Source organism: Poromitra crassiceps (genome assembly GCF_964638095.1).
Source record: "Poromitra crassiceps genome assembly, chromosome: 3".
Classification (NCBI taxonomy): domain Eukaryota; kingdom Metazoa; phylum Chordata; class Actinopteri; order Beryciformes; family Melamphaidae; genus Poromitra; species Poromitra crassiceps.
Genome location: NC_139625.1, coordinates 89,005,851 through 89,026,985, shown reverse-complemented (window position 1 = coordinate 89,026,985; position 21,135 = coordinate 89,005,851). Strand labels below are relative to the sequence as shown.

General features: G+C 43.4%; 1 protein-coding gene across 1 annotated transcript; it reads right to left on the bottom strand.

Moving 5' to 3' along the window:
• Positions 1–2,068: 2,068 nt before the first annotated feature.
• gpr135 (G protein-coupled receptor 135) lies at positions 2,069–5,962 on the bottom strand (the record flags this gene model as incomplete). Its single annotated transcript, XM_083633219.1, has 3 exons — positions 2,069–3,251; positions 5,078–5,269; positions 5,847–5,962. The coding sequence occupies 3 exons, from the start codon at positions 5,960–5,962 to the stop codon at positions 2,069–2,071; spliced, it is 1,491 nt and encodes a 496-aa protein (XP_083489345.1).
• Between the last annotated feature and the right edge of the window lie 15,173 nt (positions 5,963–21,135).

Here is a 21,135-nt window from a genome sequence, read left to right as displayed (position 1 = left end):
TGGTAACCTCAAGTTTGAGTCGTCCAGATTAGAATGATTATGTATTGTTCATATATGTCAGTATGTCACCCTGCTTGAACTGTGACCCCCCCCCCCCACACACACACACCAGATTTGACACTGGAGGACATAAGACCATGATATGATAACTGCTGCAAGATTCATAAAACTATCAGAAGAATTTGATGCTTCATGCTGTCTCCATTTTGAAGGGAAAAAAACATTTCCCTGTTGGACCAGCAGACCAAAACAATTCAAATCTGGCTCACAAGGTTAAACATTTTATGATCTGTGTGAATCCAGGACAAATAAAGCCACATTGAGCCACATTCCAGCGCATCCCTTCTTTATATTGATTAAACAGAACTGCCATAAACAGAATATGTTGTACCGAGACGTACAGTATGTTTAAGAGGAAGGGGCATCCAAAAACACTGATTTGGTGATTGGAATTCAACTGTTCACAAAAAAAGAAAAATTCTCAGCCCAATCATTGTCCCCCTCATGCCAGTTGAAACACAAATGAAGTTTGTCCATATTAACACACAGGGAGCCTCCCTGAGGGAGGCTGAGAGAAAACCAGTCACCATTAACCTTTTTCACCAGCAGCTATTTTGTTTCTAAAAGGTAGAAGGAGGGAGAGAGAAAGAGAGGGAGAGAGAAAGAGAGGGAGAAAGAGAGTGAGAGAGACCGAGGGAGAGAGAGAGAGAGAGAGAGACCGAGGGAGAGAGAGAGAGAGAGCCCTCGAGATGCCTGGTGTGTTACTGTATATGGGCAAACCTCACCTGTGTTTCAACTGCGCCATGAGGGTGAGTAGATGGTGACAGAATTGTCATTTTTAAGGGAATGCCATTTCCTGTCATTAAAATAGATGTTTCAACACAATGTCTGGAACATACATATGCTGCATTTACACATAAACACTGATAACCTGACATGTCTGGCACCTACATGCTGCATTTACACATGAACACTGATAACCTGACATGTACACCTTTGTGGGACAGACCTCTCTTTTCAGCAGTGCTTCTCAAAGTGGGGACCACAGCCAAATGAGTAATTCCCTGGAAATTAGTCAGATAATACAATCAGATAATATCAATGGCTGTTTTAATTCTAGGTTTCTCTATAGTATCTTCCCCATACAGTTCTACAGGCCAATACTAAATCAACACACCATGACACCATACAGCTCTACAGCTCAATACTAAATCAACACACCATGACAGGAACATGTTTGAGAACCCCTGGTCTGATGACAAACATTCTGTGAGATATTGTTCAATCATCAAAATCTGCGCCATTAAGAGTTAAAACAGCTATAAAATCCAGCCACAATCTATCTGTAGTAGCCTGGTAAAAACCATCCTGATCATGTGACCTCACATTGTGTTGCACTCTGGGTATCAGTCTGATCATGTGACCTCACATTGTGTTGCACTCTGGGTATCAGTCTGATCATGTGACCTCACATTGTGTTGCATTCTGTTATCAGTCTGGACCTCCAGCCACCCACAGCAATTTCCTGAACTGACAATGTAACCGGGCCAATCAGGGACTGCGCTGGCAAAACAGTAATGGTGTCTCCCGACACAAATAACGCTAACATTAAAGTTAGTCAATAACAACAATTAAACAAGAACAAGAGGATGCACCAGCGGAGTTTCTCAACGGAAAATACATTTTTGACGTTCTTCCGAGTGGATTTGGATTCAATTTGACAACACTGATTGGCTGAAGGAGTTGTCTGTCGAGGCAAGTGCTCCCGCCCACTGAAACCGCTGTGGACGGCTGGAAGTCCAGACTGATACGTAGAGCCAAACAGAATGTGAGGTCATGTGATCAGGATGGTTTTGACCAGGTGACATCTATAGATCTAGATCATTCTAGTGCCATCAAGAAATTATATCCCTGTGTCACCTGGAATTTTCCAAAAATGTCCCAAACTGGCAGCAGCCTTCCGTAGGTCCACAAGTACAAACACGGATGCGTTGTTTGTTTTTTGTTTAGTTTTTTGAGGGTGTGGGGGGGGGGGGGGGGGGGGGGGGTTGGTGGGGAATGAAAAATGTCACAAGCTGGTATCGGCTGTCTTGACTCTTGGCCCACTGACAGAGTTGGGGAGCTGTGCGGTGTGGGGCTGGTGGAGCGGTGCGGTGTGGGGCTGGTGGAGCGGTGCGGTGTGGGGGGGCTGGGCGTCTCGGCAGAAGAACACAGCAGGGTTTTTACACGCCCACATGGCCACCTCCCCTCCCCCTCCCCCTCCTCCCTTCCCGGGACTGGAGCCCGACAGTCGGCTGTTGTTATTCACTCCAACCCGACTCACGTAGCGGTCCCTGATCCGCTCCGCTTGGTTCAGCCGAGCCGGGCGGTTCTGGCTCTGGTTGGACAGGTAGGCGGTGATGTTTCTAGTCCGATAGCCCTCCTCTCGGCTGCGCCCCAGCAGCATGGATATATTGGGGTTCCTCAGGGCGTATATTAGAGGGTTGATCGCCCCGTTTGCCCAGGCTAGCCAGATGGCCACAGTGTCCATGGTGGGGTTGAACGTATAGTCCCCCATCGCCGTCACCAACCCCATTAAACAATATGGCCCCCAGCAGAAAATAATAAACACGATCATGATCAACACTGTGGTGGCTGTTCGCATTTCACTGTAGAAGCGTAACAAGTAGGCGTACGTGGTCACCGGCCTGACGCGGATTTCGGAAAGCCGAACCGTCTTACAGATGTTATAATGGCAAAAACACATGAGAGAGAAGGGTAACAGATAACATACTACAATAAGGGAGACGCTATAGGCCGTCCCTACGCGGGACGTCCCAGAGTGGAATACATACATACAGTGGTAGAAACCCCGCTTGTGGATCTCGGTAGGTGTCCGGACTAAGAGATACCAAGGCAGGGAGAAAACAAGCGCAGTTGTCCACACGGCGACCAACAACTGGGTGGCTTTTCGGCGGCCTATTTTAGCCTGCGGCTGCCTCACGATGGCGTAGTATCTGTCGAAGGAGATCAGGGTCATGGTGAGGGTGGAGATGATACCGAAGCAGGTGTTGAAGAATCCGTTGGCCACGCAGAAGCCGTCGCCGAACAGCCACACGCCGTCTCTGCTGAAGATCATGAGGAAGGATGCGGGCAGACACAGCACCGCTGTCAGGAAGTCGGACAGCGACAGGGACAGGATGAAGGCGTTGGTGACCGTACGGAGCTGCCGGTGCTTGATGATCACCACCACCACCGCAGAGTTCCCCAGGCTGGAGAGGACATGGTGTGTACAGCTTTTTAATTCCATAACTACTAGAACATAAGCGCTCATTTTGACCTCTAGATTGCAAACTCTAAAATCCCTCATGATAAATACTCAATTGAGAGATGAATGCATTTATTGTGTTAAGATATCTTTTACAAAGATGAATTAACACAAAAATGTGCATTTTAACAAGTTTAAAGAAGTGTCAGAATTACCAGAACGGCCGTGAGCGGTCATTCTAACCCCTAGAGTCCAAACTCTATAATCTCTCATGGTAAATACCCAATTGAAAGATGAATGCATTTATTGTGTTAAAATATCTTTTAAAAAGACAAAACACCAAAATGTGAAATTCAGTGAGGCCAAAATGACTGCATATTGCAGTATGTAAAAATGATCATACTGTCTTTGCCTTTTGTGTAATTCATTCAGCTTCAAAAAGCTTTTTTGCCCCAGGAATATTTTTATTGCAAGGGAGAGTGCAGTCCACAACATTGGTACATAATCAACCAATCATATATTTGTATTTGTATTTTTTGCGGTTTAGAATGTACAGTTATCTTTTCACCAACACACAAAAACGAACAAACTCAGACAAAAAAAACACACACACACACACACAAAACACACACGCACACACACACACTTGTAAAAAAAAAGTGATGCATGGGATCGTGCAGAAGGGGGACTATGGGAGAGCAGCCGGGGGGATCACCCGTCTCCTCTAACCTCGTCAAGGTAAGCCAGAAACGGCTCCCGAGAAATCTCCTAAGTGAGTTAGTCCTCAGGAACCTGAGTCTCTCCCTCCGTACAACAGAGATCATGTCCGCCAAGCACAGCTGAAAAGAGGGTGGAGAGGGGTACTTCCATTCCTGAATATAAAAGCTATTTTAAATTAAAATACAGAAACTTTTTTTTTTAAGTCAGGTACCAGAAGCACTGTATTTCTTTAAATCTACAAAGTTATTGCACATATAAATTTCAAAAAGGTCAAAATGACCGCAATTCCAGCACTTTCACAGTGGAGAGCAGATGGTTGCCGTCATGATGAAGAGTGCAACAGAGCTGAACAGAAAAACGGCCCTTTTCATTAGGGAGGCCATAGTCTGGCTGGCCAGCCTCCCCTCCCTTCAGCCTCCCCTCCCTTCCGTGAGAGTCGTCTGGCACCACGGAAACAGGCAACAGGGATAAACCCTCCCCTGCTCTACTCTGCTCTCCCACTGGAGCGACTGTTTCAGTCGCGGCCGGATGTCCGCTCCCGACTTATTACAAGCTCTGTCATTGGCTCCGACCATGTCAATCAGAGCGGCTTCCGCTCCCTCCTCTCTGTGTGTCGCTGTAAATAGTGCCCTGCCGCCGCAGTGAAAACAACAACGCTAACTAGCTAGCAAGCTAACGGCAGAAACCTACACGCTAGCTCGTTGCTACACGCTGAAAATGGCAAGTTGGATTGTTGGAAACTATTTTCCAAGGGCACTGCCGCTAAGCGCCGCCCATCGCAATCCCACTATGGAGACCTGCACCACCAGACTCCTCTCATGGTAGGGAGGGGAGGCTGGCCAGTGAGACTAGGGAGCCCATGACAGTCAATCTGACTCCGGTCCACTCTGCTGTCTGCTCCATGGCTTGTGTGAGACGCCAGGAGACAATAAATATGACGATAGGATTGTTTCATTTCAGGATTTTTAGTTGACATGAGTGATGATGTACAAAAAATCCGATTATGTTGAAGATCAAGCGCTTTTCAAAGAGCATATTCAAATTCAAGCATATCCCTAACCTTGAAAACATGACGGTTAAAATCAAGCATTTTCCAAACTTTCAACGAACCTTGAGAGGAGGAAGATGGAGAGGAGGACCAGGGCCTGGGTGGCCACCGTGATGCCCTGCAGGGCCGAGGGAGGGGAGGCCTGGGGGATCTGCTCCAGCTCGCTCCCTCTCTGCTCTCTCAACCCAGACTGGTTTCCTGTGGCTGAGACTCCCACTGTGACGCTCACCAGGCTGCTCACTATAGAAACAACACTAGGAACAAAAGAGGGCTCATTATAGGAGGAGTAGAGAACAAGACTTTTCAAAGACTTTGCAGATTCAAGGACCCAACACGGCATAGTTTGAGATGCAGATCAAGGTTAATCAATGAGCGTCACCAAATCCAATCCAAATCCACTCAGAAGAACTGTGAAAATGTCGTTTCCACTGAGAAAATCTGCTGATGCATATCTGGTTCTTGTTTAATTGTTGGTATTCAGTCTATTTATGCAATAAGTGCACTTATGGCTGCATGTGTTTACTCTACTAACGTTAGAGGAGACGCCGTTACCGTTTTGCCCGATTGGCCCAGTCACATCATCAACTACGACGCAGTCCCTGATTGGCCAGGTTACATTGTAATTTCAGGAAATGGCTGTGGGCAGCTGTGGGCAGCTGGAAGGCTGGACTGATTCGTAGAGCGAAAAAGAATGTGAGGTCACTTTATCATAGAAATAAGTCATGAATTACAATACTCACTTCCCCTTTCAGTTCAATGCAGTTGCCTCCTGCTGCCTTTTGGGGCGGCCAACGTGCAAAGTGCAGTTTTAATGACAAAAGAAGAAATTACCCTGAAGCAACAGGTGCAGTGGTGCCCAGTTGGTGGGTGAAGCTGGAGCCGGAGGTGTCAGTGGTGTAGTTGCTGCCACTGCCGCCCAGCAGGGCGGCGCTAACAGACGGATCCATCGATGGAGGGCAAAGAAGGCCTCCTCTCACACACATCCATTCAGATGAGCTTTAGGGCGTGTCGCTGGTCTGCTTTCAAACATACTGTAGCTGCTGACAGCTCCTCCTCTGCTGCTTGTGTTTTTCCATTTGCAAGAGCTCTAAATCTATCCACAGAGGGGGGAAATAGACAAGGAGAAGTCTTGCCTTTTGGACAAATCCATGTTCAGAGGCTATTGATAAAGATGAAGAGAAATCTAATTCTGAAATACCCTTACGCAGACTAGTTTCTTGTTCTAGTGCGATGCCCGTTTCTTTTTTAGTTACGGTCTTGACACTATTCGCTAACCGGTGGAAAAAGGTCGGAAATTGTCTTGATAAGTGACTACACATAATGTCAATTCCATTTAATTGCGGTAGCAGATACAAGTTGGGAATACATGTTTCTATCTCATGCATTATGTGTCAAGAGTGTGAATGTGAGTGCAAAATACGGCCATCTCATCACGTCTCATCATTGTCTTTGTGGACAGGTGTCTGCATTTGTAATGGTGGGCAAACTGGGCAGCTATTTAGGTTTTACATCTCGATTTTAATTGGTCAACATATTTGTGCTTCACGGAATAACTGTTTTGTTCACCCACATGAACAAATACAGTATACTACATCATTGGATTGCAATATATTACTTTAGTAGTGTATTATGATGACAGAACTAATTGAAAAATACCACAGTATAGTAGGCTACATTATTCAATAGTATTTACTAAAGTATTATTATGGTAATGTTAGCAATTTGACTATTACCACAGTAGGCTATGATAAAATGCAATAATAGCTTATTCTAGCTATAGTATTTGTGTGAGAAGTTAGCATGTTTAGCTGTTGAAATGAGCAGCAGTTATTGTAGGCGGACTTACCACATCACAGCCCTAAGCATTATGTATGAATAAAGGAAACGTATCGTTTAGCCTGCTCTATGTCATGTCTGTTACAAGTACAACTAATGGGACTTACCCGGAAGTTATGGCGACGATATTTGGCTGGAATTAACGGATTTCTATCTTGTTCTTATTATCTTTGTTCCAAACGCTAAATTAACATAGATTTATCCATTATTTGGTTGCGAACAGGCCTCGCTTCTACTCTCCCTCCCTGACTCGTTTGTCATATCTGCTCATTTTGGTACAATCTCAATCGCCCTCCATATCAATTATTAAACAAACAAAAAAAAAACATATCCATCCCTTTGGTTTTCGGTCGGTCTGTTTGTTTTCCTCTGTGTCTTGGCTCAGTATGCTCCCACTCCCAGCTGTTCTGTGTCTCAGCTTGGCTCAGTATGCTCCTCCCACTCCCAGCTGTTCTCCACTGGTTTGGCGACACAAAACGCGTTATGTTCACCGCTCAGTGTCGCCATATCGTCACGAATGTCCATCTTATATCTGTGAAATCCATTCCTCTGGTTTCCTCTCACAGCTCGAGTCTGTGCAGCGTGTCTTGAATGCGGCTGGGTTCTTTTTAATCAGAGACGGTCAACACAGAGCAAGACACCGCAACTTCCCAGTTACTTCTTGTATATGTGCCACGGACACGGAGGTCCCGCCGCGTTACAGCGCCACCTAGCGAATCGGATGACCAATTGCTACCGCCGAATTGAGTAGGCCCGGCTTGCTTGCAAGGTTTTGCTGCTTTCCCTGTGGGAAAATGTTGAATGCAGATGCACTCAGATCACTGTCTCTGTTTCTTTTTGAGAAAGAGTAATCCATGTAGGCTATCATTCGTTCTTGTGATATTTCAATTGATAATCCAAAATTGAAAAAATGAATGAAAAAAAAAGATTCATTATTTAGTTTTTAATTTTTTTCCATTTCTAAACAAAACAAACAGAAAAACAGCTGTGTTTTTCCTTTTGTTCATTTCGAATAAAAAAACTAAATGACTGAATTTCATTTTTTTCTCATTAATTTATGCTTTCCCCCATTTTTTCTGATTATCAATTAAAATATCAAAATAATGAATGATACACGGATTAAGACTAATTGCACTAAGATAAACATATATGAGGATTAAAAGCATTTGATAATTAAATGTAAAAATGAAAAGCAATGGTTGAATGTAATAATGGTATGTAGTTAAGCAAAATAGGAAGACAGAGACAAAGACAGAAGGAGATTATAAACATGCAGATGATCCTGTCAAAATACATTCAAAGACATTTAAAACTATCACATAGGCCTACCTACCTGCTGTAGTATTGAGGGATGAAGCCTACCTACCTGCTGTAGTATTGAGGGATGAGGCCTACCTACCTGCCGTAGTATTGAGGGATGAAGCCTACCTACCTGCTGTAGTATTGAGGGATGAGGCCTACCTACCTGCTGTAGTATTGAGGGATGAGGCCTACCTACCTGCTGTAGTATTGAGGGATGAGGCCTACCTACCTGCTGTAGTATTGAGGGATGAGGCCTACCTACCTGCTGTAGTATTGAGGGATGAGGCCTACCTACCTGCTGTAGTATTGAGGGATGAGGCCTACCTACCTGCTGTAGTATTGAGGGATGAAGCCTACCTACCTGCTGTAGTATTGAGGGATGAGGCCTACCTACCTGCTGTAGTATTGAGGGATGAGGCCTGCCTACCTACCTGCTGTAGTATTGAGGGATGAGGCCTACCTACCTGCTGTAGTATTGAGGGATGAGGCCTACCTACCTGCTGTAGTATTGAGGGATGAGGCCTACCTACCTGCTGTAGTATTGAGGGATGAGGCCTACCTACCTGCTGTAGTATTGAGGGATGAAGTCAGACAGGAAGTTGAGTCTTGCCTCTCTGTGTGAATGGGTTGAAATGAATCTCTGAAATGAATCAAAAACTGTTAGAGCTTGTCTCCATCTGCTGGTCAAAAGGAGGAATCAGTCACTTCTGACCAGCAGGGACAGGTGTACTCAGTGATTGGGAAGACACATAAGTGTGTCGGGTAACATTAAAGTGCTTTTGTGTGTGTGGATATTTACCCTTTTCATGCATATCTGCTTTCAAATCCTAATATAAATAAAGATGCAATACTTGCACTTAAATTAATCCAGTGACACTCATAATCTGGTTTATTTCCAGAGAGAGAAATTTGGCTAAATTCTGTTTTCGGCTTTTAACGTTAAAATCTACTAGTATCATTCGACTTGAAATGATGGGAAAATGCATAATTTTTTGTCAAATAACATGCAATTTTTCGCCAGGCCAGCCAACAGGCATGTGCTAGGGCTCTGAGGGTGTAATTATTTTCTGGAACCGGGCCTGACCTCAACCATTGCACACGAGGATCAACCCGGAAACTGTAGAAACACGTTTGCACCGGTTTAAGATTGAACACACGTGTCTCCATTTGCTTGTCAAAGGGAGGAGTCAGCCACTTCTGAGCAGCAGGGAGAGGTGTAACCAATGATCCAGTGATTGGGAAGACACAGGTGTAACCAATGATCCAGTGATTGGGAAGACACAGGTGTAACCAATGATCCAGTGATTGGGAAGACACAGGTGTAACCAATGATCCAGTGATTGGGAAGACAGCTCTTATGGGGCAAAGACACAATATAGATGCAGTAGTGGGTTGCCCTGGCAAGGTTTGTTTCTTGAGCTCTAGCGGTCCAATTTTTATCAGGAGTTTTTTTTAAATATCAGTGCAAAGGGAAAACTTTAATCATGTCTGACAAATGCAACATCATTCCATCAGGCAGACAGCTCAACAGGACCCCTTCATCTCGACTAACACGACAGTTGGATTTTCCCAGTGAAGAGGATGGCCCCTATGTTTCCACAGAGGACCCACAGCTGGATATGGAGGTGAGCAAAATGGTAACCATTCAGCAGACATCCAAAGAGTTTTTGCAAGTCTTTTCAGTACATGACAGGTGAGTCGACCAATTCCCTGATCTTCTCCCCTTCTCAGCAGACAGGACAACATCCAACTTCAACACAGCCTACAACATCTGACTTCCCTGCTAATCAGAAATGGAGTGAGTTATGAATATACTGTAATATGCAGTGATATATCTTTTAGATGGCTTTGTCGTCAAGTCACAGAGCAAAGAAAATGTATTTTGATGCTCTTTTGCAATTCCATGTTTGATCAGCTTTCAAGGCACCATAGGGTCCTGAATGTACATGAATGATGACACATCCTTTCAATTATAAAATAAATTATACAACAGGTAGTTCCGGCCGGGCAATTTGATTGGACAAGAGGGATCCTACCAGTGCCGATATTTCATGATAACGCACTGGCGCTTCACTGTGTAGATCACTCCGTGTCACAGCTGCTCAATCAACAAAATGCTTCACAGCTGTAGACAGTTGTAGACAGCCTGCAGTTAATTAGGCTGATTAGGCTACATTTTTGGCAAAGCAGAAAGCTGAGGGAACTATTTTTGTTGGCGGAGGAATAGAGAAATCATATATTTTCTCAGCTTTTTGTCTTTTTTTTTTTAATCAGCTTTGTTTAATAGAACTGCTGTATAAAAGCAATATCACACTCGAGGTCGTGCTGTTGTTGTCTAATATCAGCACTGCTGTGATTATCTTCGGCACTCGGGCTACGGCCTCGTGCCTACGACCGAATCACATCAGTGCCGATATTGGCCAACAACAGCACTCCCCCTCGTGTGATATTGCTTATATCTAAATGATAAGATAACTGTACAGCAGTGACTGAAAGGGTTCTCTGATGGAAAGGAGGTCATTTTACTTTGTAGAGACGGTACATTAGTGGCATCAAGAGTGCTGTTGGATCTGCTAAGGAAAGACATTAATTGAAATGCATTGACGAGTTGTGAGGGATGTTAAATCTGGCTCAGTCCGCACTGAAGACACATCAATCAAAAGCACATTTGAAACCGATTGGAAACTACCTCCATATGTGGTTTGGGACAAGTGACACAAATCAGACTTGGAGCGTCCAGACTCATAAAACCAATCTGGATAAAGTCATTAATAGGTCACTAAAGTTCACAAATCAGATTTGGCCTCCTAGTCTGAACATGGCCGAGTGGATTGTTGATCTGTTTAGTGCAAATTGAGCCTGGTTGCCGCATCGGCCAGGTTAAAGTCACTGTAGCAGAAGTGTCTTGTGCATATGTCTGATTTCTCTTGTGCTTCACCCTTTTTATCCATGTTCCCAACAGCAGAGGTCATCTACCTTAACCAGGCCCATGGACATTAATAACCATGATACATTACCAAGATCCCGCATTGGTTCAACACCAAGTGAGTGCCATAAAGCCGTAGCTCATATCACATTCTACTACGTCACTAACTTTCATCTTGATTGCTTATGAAATTTAATTTTTAGGTTGTACGTTAAATTTTATAGTGAAACTTTGACCCCCGTGAATCTTTTTTCCATGTGATTTTCAGTCTGTTCAGTAGATGCATCATCGGTATTCGATGACCCCAACTTGATGCTGAGAGGGATGGAGGGATACAAGTCGACATCAAATGACCTGGAGTTCATTGAAAAGATGATGCAAGCCAAACACATCAGGACATTCAGCTTCATGTTTCCCCTATTTTTTTTTAATAAAGATTGTATAACTATTTATCTGTCTTAGTTTCTTTGTCTTGTCAGTTTGGTTTGATTACACATGCCTATGTAGACGTGAGCTGTCACTGTTGTGCAGTGGTAATAGAAAGTAGTGGATTTCAGTGACACTGACAATAAACCATTTACTTTACCAGAAATGTTTGTGAGCCAGTAGGGTTGTAGCCTAGGTAAACCCAGCCACCACGTGACCTGCTCTCTCAGTTCCCAGTCACTATCGTCTAGCGAACGGGCCATTCAAATCGATTTCCGCGGCGGTTGAAAGACTCCCGCAGACCCGCAGCCACCCCGCAGCCAATGAGTGACGGCGTGACTGCCAACATCAGTCCTGCCGTGATCGGCCAATCAGAGAGTGCGTCTTTGTCAATGACGTATAACAGCTGCAGCGGCTAGCCATTAGCTTTTGGTCTTTCCAAAGCATAGCTCCCGAGCTAGCTACTAGCTATGGCTATGAACAGCTACAGCTACGTATTGTTGTGTCGCCGTTAAATGCGCTAATGGAGGACCAGATACGCGAGGCTTCTAATCTGGGAATCAAGGCGTTGCAGATCGGTGGGGTGAATGATAAAGACAAGGACATGGACGCTGCAAGCTTGTGTATGCAAGTCCAGAGGCCTTGATGAAGAAAAAGTGGCGAAATATGCTGGCACGGGCTACACGAAAATTAACGTTATTAAATGCTGTAACGGTAATTCTCATGTGTATGGTTTATTTACCCTACTCAATCTCTTCTGAGATTATAACGTTAACCTGTTAGGACGCTGTGAGCTTGTGTATATAAGTCCAGAGAACTAATTGAAAACAAAGTGACAAAATATCCTGGCATCGGGTACACGAAAATTAACGTTATTAAATGCTGTAACGTTAACTGTAATTCTCATGTGTATTGTTTATTTAGCCTACTCAATCTCTCAGCCCATGTTGATGCTGAACCAAATGACCAGTCCGGCTGCAATGGTTGATTTGTGAGGTTAATGGCAGCCAACAGAACTTCATATTGTTTCCATACTGTACTGCATGTTGTACTGCATGTTGTACTGTTCATACTCAAATTGTACTTTTTTGAATGGAACTGAATAAAAATGTTTTTGTTTGATACTCTATTCTGTTGTATTGTCATGTGAGAATGAAAACAGCTATATTAATAGTACTTCAAAACAGTGGTTCTCAAAATGTTTCCACATAAGGATCCTTAAAACTGAATAATGTGATGCTAGACCTGTGCTTGTTTATTTAGCAAAAAAAGTGTAGTTAAAGTTATACATTCATAACTTGTTCTGCAGTCATCAATCAGACAATTCTCCAAAGCAAGTGTTAACTACATTCAGAGTGAGCCAGTTATAAAAACATAACATGTAACACATCACAGCAATACTGTAGCCTACAGTCCAGTGGTATGGTGGGCTCACTCTCTCGTCCAGCAGCTGCAGATGTCATTATCCACGTTATTGATGATTATTTATAAAAAAATCTCATTGTGTAAATATTTTGTGAACGCACCAATAGTTAGAGAAGGAAACCTCTCTTTGCATTTTATTTTGTTTTTTAATAAAAGTAGGCTACTTGTGATATCTCACGTAGAAAATGCAGATGTGAACAGCTAGGTTAATGACAAATATGGAATATCACCCAAGGAAATACCACGGTTTAATGCCAACAGATAAACCATACAGATTTGTTGTAATTGTGAACACAAATAAGGGATCAAAGACATGGTTTTCAAGTATAACACAATGTACAACTTTTATTCAAAGACAGGATTGAAAAATATAGGTCACTTGTATTCACTTCAGACAAGACACTACGTTAAAGTCTGAAATTTACCTAGATTTGCTATAAGAATTGACATTTCAGCTTGTCACCTGATGTCATTATTAATGGCTTAAGTGAAAAAAAGTCCCGCACACTGTGAAGTTGCAATCAAATTTGTTTTACTGTGACGTTTCGGTCACCGACCTTTTTCAAACCTTGTTTGAAAAAGGTCGGTGACCGAAACGTCACAGTAAAACAAATTTGATTGCAACTTCACAGTGTGCGGGACTTTTTTTCACTTATTACGGACGTTTTTGTCTTTGCCCGACGCACCTGGCCTGAAAGATGTGCGGAGTTTCTCTTCAATTATTAATGGCTTAACATCTAGCTAGGTTGCATCTGGAATATGATCTGGATTATGTATAATATACAGCATTTCGGTATATTCCTACCTCTTAACATATAGCTAGCTAGGTTGGATCTGGAATATGATATCAAGGCTTGATACATTTGTAGCCTACTCATACAGCAGTGTGAAGCTCATCTAGCTTGGTTGCACCTGGAATATGATATCAAGCCAGTAATGTCAGGTCTCAGTCGCATTCACGCTAACCTCTTAACGTCTAGCTATAGCTAGGTTACATCTGGATTATGTATAATATACAGTATAATACTACGCTATAGGTCATGACATTCACATTAACGCCTCCAAAAATCTAATGTAGCTAGCTAGCGTTAAATAGGTTTATCTGTAACCACGCTGAAATGTGAGGGCATTAACGTTAATATTTCAATTAGGTCAAACACACCTTACCGTTATGACTGCGGCCGTTTTTGATTAACATTAGTGTTAAGTCCATGATCAAATCTAGCATTTCGGTATATTCAGTGTGTGTGTGTGAAAAGGATGTTAGCATGCTAGCATTATTAGCACAGTATACAGTCCATGGTACAACGTTAGGCCTTCAAGTCCTGAGGCGAACAGCACCGGAGGATGAAGTCTGCAGACTGGCTAGGCTCTTGCATTCAGTGTCCAACAAGCACGCCTGTTTCCTCATCAGGTTGGCAGCAGCTGGCTGAGAAGGGTTTAGAATTAATACCTGAAAGAATAAACAGAGAGGACGTCAGTACAGTAGACACATGTAACAGTATAGATCCCCGTTATGAGGTCTGTTGATCAAAATATCACCTCAAGCTATATCGAAATCGCGTTTTAGTGGACGGGCAGCGATCATCCAAACGGGTTCATAGCTGGTCTGCGGCTAGCTAGTAGCTAGCAACGTAGCCATCGATTAAAACAGCGTTACATTTATGATCTTTTAGTGATGTTGGTAGACACACGTAACAGTATATCCCCGTTATGAGGTCTGTTGATCAAAAGATCACCAAACGCTATATCGAAATCGGGTCTGAGCGGACGGGCAGCGACCATACAAAGGACAGCTTGTACAAGCTGGGGCTTCTCATCACCTGGACACATTTTACGGCGAAATTATCTGATAAACTGGCTGCGCATAACATTACTTATTTGCGGGAGTGCACGGGGGAAGTGGAGATTAATCGTGCAGCACTAGTACATTAGGTTATAAGTACATACCTCAGTCAGACTCTGGCAAATCCGACATGATTTGCTATCCTGTGGCACACCAACCCTCTCCAGGCGTAGAAATACCCCCTTCTCGAGTGGTTTGCAGCTGCCCAACTTGCCTTTAGAAGGTTTCTCAACCTGCAACCTGTGGTTGCTAGCAGTAGCCTAGTGAGTTAGCTAGGTGGAGTTAGCTCGAGCGCTAACAACAAAGGTCGCAGAGCGATGACGCCATCTGCTGCACTGCGCATGTGCTCTGTGCACAAAGCTGGTTGGATGAAGGTTGCGTAATGGAGCGGTCTATCGAGGGGGCCCAACAACCGCAGGAAATCGTTTAGCACAGGCGGGGGACCAGACCATAGTGACTGAGAACAGGTCTGAGAGCAGGTCACGTGGGGGATGGGTTTACCCAGGCTAGTAGGGTTGGTCGGTAGGCTACTACTATCTGAGGGGAATAATACTCTGTGAATGGTGAAGTGAGTTTTGGCAAGGTAGGTATACTGTACATCTGTAAATTGTGAACTGTGGTAGCAGTGCACCAGCGTTGGCTAAATGTTATCAGTCGATTTATAACCCCATGCAAAACACGCTTTTCAAACATATTATTAGCTGAGGGATTTGGGGAGATGTGAGGCTGTTTGTGCAAAAAGTCTAAAAGCACTGAATCTGGCACAGATGTGTTAACCTGACTCTGCCAGATGGGGTGGTACTGAGCTCACAAATTCACGAACAAATGTGAAGCAACCTACATCCATCTGGCAGCGTCAGGTTACAGATGTGTAGAATGTGAACAAAATACATGAACAGAAGAAAGTAAGTGCTAGGTGCCTGACCTGTACAAGTGAGTAGTAGATTGAGGGGGTGGGGGCATTCAATTAGAAGGTCCAGGGTGACTTTTTTTGTTTAGATCCTAATCACACAACCAGATTACTCAATATTGTCTTGACCCTGATTGTTAGAGGGCAGGCAGTATTGAGTTGCAACGGACTCCAGCATTACAGCATGAAGCAGCCACAGCAGAAGGAGGATGATGCAGGAATTGCAAGGTGGGTCCAGTAAGGTTATCAAGACTTGCTCATGGATTCCCAGTACCAGAGGGCTGTGGCTCAGGAGGTAGAGCGGGTCATCCACTAAACAGAAGGTCGGTGGTTCGATCCCTCCTCCAGTCCGCATGTCGAAGTGTCCTTGGGCAAGACACTGAACCCCGAATTGCTCCCGATGGCTTTGCCAGCACCCTGCGTGGCAGCTTGCCGCCTTCGGTGTGTAAATGGGTGAATGTAGGCACATTGTAAAGCACTTTGGATAAAAGTGCTATAAATGCAGTCCATTTACCAGACCCACATACTGAGCTGTGGATATTTTGCTGGCTGGAGGTTGTCTGATTCCAGTAGAACCTGGCCTGCAAGCAGCAGTGTGCCCTTTTGACATGCTGAATCTGAATCAGTGCAACTTGGGTGGCGGCTGCAGGTTTGACAGGGACTTGGTGCCGTTATGCTCACTTTTTACAATACCTTCTCTCTCTCTCCCTCTTTGTCTCTCTCTCACACACCCACATGCACTCTTCACATATATGCCACCCCAGACATTTTTTATGGTGGCCCAACGGTTAGAGAAGCGAGCTTGTGACCGGAAGGTCGTCTGTTCGATCCCCGGGACCGGCGGGATAAATCTGGGTGGGGCAAGTGAAAAGGCAGTGCTTACCCCTTCCTCATTAACACCACCAAGGTGCCGTTGAGCAAGGCCCTTAACCCCCAACCGCTCCAGTGGAGCTGCTCAGTGGCCAACAGATCAGACTGTGGTTGTAGTGGTCAGCTTCCAGATGTGAATGTGTGTGTGAATGTGAACAGGGCACCCCTGAAAAAGAGAGCATTGCTCTCAGTGAGACTCCCCTGAATGAATAAAGGTAACAAAAAATGTCTGTAGCATAGGCTGCTGTATAGGCCTACTTCTTAGGCTTAAGCTCAGGCATGAGGATGATCATCTTAAATAACAAGAGCAGGCCAATGTTTTCAGTTTATTGATTTGACTTTATTAAAAAATAACTAATCAAGGCAATAAACATTCACACATTTGATGCTTTGTTACTCATTTGCGTATGCTGCAGCATTGTCCAAACTAAAGAAAAGAAGAAAAAAGTGGAAGTGAAAAAACACACACATTTCTTTACATTTAAAGAATTTCATTCCAAAATTAGACAAAATCACAGAAATTAAAACATTGACAGTTATGAAGTAAAACATTATTTCTTTCATTTTTGCCCATAAAATGTACATTTTGCATTTTGGGATGAAATCGCCCCATTTACTGTTAAAAACATCTAGAAAACTATTCCAAGTAATCAGTAGTCAAACAAATAAATTACAGAGAAGAATACTGACAATCCATTTGAAAGGATGTATTATTGCTTAGACTACAAAATGAGTTTTCTAAGGCAAATCAAATCATGTAATCATATATGTGTGGCCTGCAGAAACCCTTCACATGTCGCTGCTGCAAATTGCTGCTAATGAGCCAAAGAAGGTTGAAAATGGGTTCTGCAGAGATTTTGAGAGATTTGGTTAACTTCATCGTAGTACATCATGGTGAATAATTATTTTCATAAAACAAAAGGGAAAGTATTTATTTTTATGGTTTTGGTGGAATGCCACCGTAGAAATACAGTTGGTGAATGTTTAAAGCCATTTTTCTCACATTTTACTTTTAGACACATGACAGATTAAAATACTCATAACTTTTGATCTGAGAGAGCTATCACAGTCATTCAAAAAGTTATATAGACGGTTTTCACGGAATGCTCGGTCCTGCACTTTAATGTTTTTTCCCCCCTTTCTGTCCATAGCAAACACTGCAACAGGAAGTGAGCTGGGGTTCAATTTTGAATGTTTTTGTTGTTAAGATAAAACCGTCTAAATAGGGGAGAGATTCTAATTTATGGAAATGTCAATGTCAAGTCTTAGTCAACATCTTATGAAAAAAGGCGAGACACGCACAATCCAAAACCTGTATAGGGCAGGTGCAGAGCTCGAGGCAGGAATAGTAGAAAAAATAAATAAAGCTCGCACACTGCAAAGGCTCCAGTTTAGGTGTTTTTATTTAACACCGGTGGTTACGTTTCGGGCAGCATGCCCTTCCTCAGACAATGTGACATAGGAAGACGCCATCTTAAATACATGCATGGAACAGTCACATGACACAGTCAAGTGGGTCAACTCGGTCATGTGACAGGAAAAGCTTGGATGAAGAAAGTTACATACAAATACAATTATACATTGTGATCAAAAGTGAAATTAGCACAGTTGTGTTATATTGGCTATACTCCAGACTTTTATGTGGACAGAACCAAAGTCTGACCACAAAGAAAAAACAAACACATCTCCCACAAAATGGGCCTGGGCATCCACTAGAGGTGCCCAGGATGACAGTATACAAAAATAGAAATGGAACAATACAGATAATATATTATAATATAGATGACAGATAAAGCAGGACAACTCACATATGCATTGTACTACTAATTTAAATGAGTTCCAAAGTGGTATTAATGCCTGAATGCGAGATCTGCATGTTGTGAAGGATATATATAAATATATATGTGTGACTATATGTACATACAGTAATAGGAGGAAAGCTCAATAGTGCGGCCCAACACCACCGTCAGGCTGGCGGGCCGTCATAAAGTGTGGGTACCCTAGGGAGGCGCCTCTATATGTCTTGAACTCGGTGTAACAATGGCAAAAAAAACGCAGGACCACGATTGCTTGAAGTAATTAAAGTTAAAAAGAGAGAGAACAAGAGAGACCATTCGAATGCAACACACATAAGAAAAGTTCAGTTATAGGAAAGGACGAATGTCCATTTCCTCATTGAGGCCCCTGGGCGCCAAAGTGTCCAGAGTATAGATCCAGAAGAGCTCGCGTCTTAGAAGAAGATTGTTAATGTCACCCCCCCTTCGTGGGAGTTGCACATGCTCGATCCCAGTGTAGCTGGGAAATTATTTTCTTTTTGGGCATTTGATGTGATATGGGAATTTAATTCAATTGTGAGCTTCAATAAAATGATAAAGATACACACTTTTTTCTGAAAATGTCCCCCCATTTTCTCCCCAATTGTGCTTGGCCCCTTCCTCGCACCCCGACCGACCAGGGGGGGCGCTGGTGCAGCGACCAGGGCACATGCCCTTAATCCGGCTTCCCACCTGCAGACACAGCCAATCGTGCCTGTATGGAGGCCCGGCCAGCCAGGCTGGAGGTAACACGGGAGCGCGAACCTGCGACCCTCATGTTGGTAGGCAGGGAATCTACCACTACACTACCTGGACCCGCCCAAAAAATACACTGTTTGTCAGACAAATATATTCATTCCATTACATGGAATAGCTGAATTTTCAACATTCAATAAGAAAACAATGACTGCATCACACAATGTATCCTAAACAATTATTATATCATGACCCCTCCTGAAAGCATGGAGAAAATTAAATATAAACCAAATAAATAAATATAAATCAAATGTATATTGCTATAAATGTGAGTAAATGAATTGTACAATGACGACCAATACTCCCTTCAAAATATATAACCATAATACAAACAGATGTTCAGAGAAGTATTCTGCGCTGATACGATATGTGAATGAAACAATGAATGAATGCTTGGCTTCTGCAATATAAAGCCTACATAATTCAGACAATTTTCCAGCTCTGAGTATTGATATAGGCTACATGTGCATGTGCATACTGCACATGCACAGTGCACACTCATGCCCACGTTGCACCTTGCACACTCACAATGCATAGTCATAGCTAGATTACCATGTAATATAATAAGCCATTCAGGGTACGGCATAGTCATTGCAATTATAATATAAATAATCAAACAGTGTACAGCTTTAGTCATAGAAATAATAATATTATTATTTAATATACTTACAGTTTCCGGGAAACGAAAAATGTAACGGCGGTGGAAGTAAAGTTGTATAAGTTGTATATATTGTAGTTTGCATATTTACGTATTGTATTGTTTACTGCTTCTTTCTAGCAATATGTTGATACTGCTGTTTTTGCTCTGCACCTTACCTACGGGAATTTGTGTAACTTTTTATTGTTTAATTAGTTGTTGATGTCATTGATGCTACTGCTGCTGTAACGCCAGAATTTCCCTACGGGGATGAATAAAGTACTCTATCTATCTATCTATCTATCTATCTATCTATCTATCTATCTATCTATCTATCTATCTATCTATCATAACATCACTGATGATATCACAGTGGGACAATCACAGTGGGACAGACACATGACATCATGGATGATGTCACAGTGGGATTTATGACATCACTGATGATGTCACAGTGGGACAATCACAGTGGGAGCCCAGTGGGACAGACACACAGAGCCCGAGCTCCCATTTATGGTGGGGATGTCACGTTTAACAGCAGTTATACGATCAAATTTATGGACTCCAAGGAAATATGATTGCCCTCTTGTGCATGCTTACACTTTTAAGTAGCCACTCAGTGAGTGTGGAGAGCAGCTCACAGAAGCTGAGCTCAGCGAGTGTGGAGAGTAGCTCAGGGAGCAGTGAGTGTGGAGAGTAGCTCAGGGAGCAGTGAGTGTGGAGAGTAGCTCAGGGAGCAGTGAGTGTGGAGAGCAGGGTTTGGTGGTTAACCGTGTCAAAGGCAGCCGATACGTCAAGCAAGGACTGACTGACCAGCAGCTCTAGCTGATCACAGTGTCTCCACTACAGACAGGAGAGCAGTCTCAATAGAGTGGCTGTGTTTGAACCAGACTGCTTAGGATCACGATATTACTTCTCTAGTTTAAGGCTATATGGAGAGAGAGAAGCAGAAAAGTTGAAAGACACACACACACATGCACGCACGCACACGCACACACACACACACACACACACACACACACACACACAGAGCTCTCCTATAAGAGCCTCCGTCATACACACACCCTTGATACTTTCCTGGAACACACCCTGTGCACCTGGAAGATGTGCCCCCCCCCCCCCCCCACACACACACACACACACACACACACACACATACACACACACTTGCATGACACACATTGCTGAGATGGTTGGCATAGTGCCACATCTTATCACACACTGTCACAGTGTGTGATACACAGTGTGACAGTGTGTGATAAGTGAGTTTGTGGGTGTATTCCAGTGTGTGTTGTAATGTCTTCTTGGGAACATTACCATGGGCATTCTTGTGTGAGTGTGGATGATATATGAATGAAGCGTCAAGGTTCTA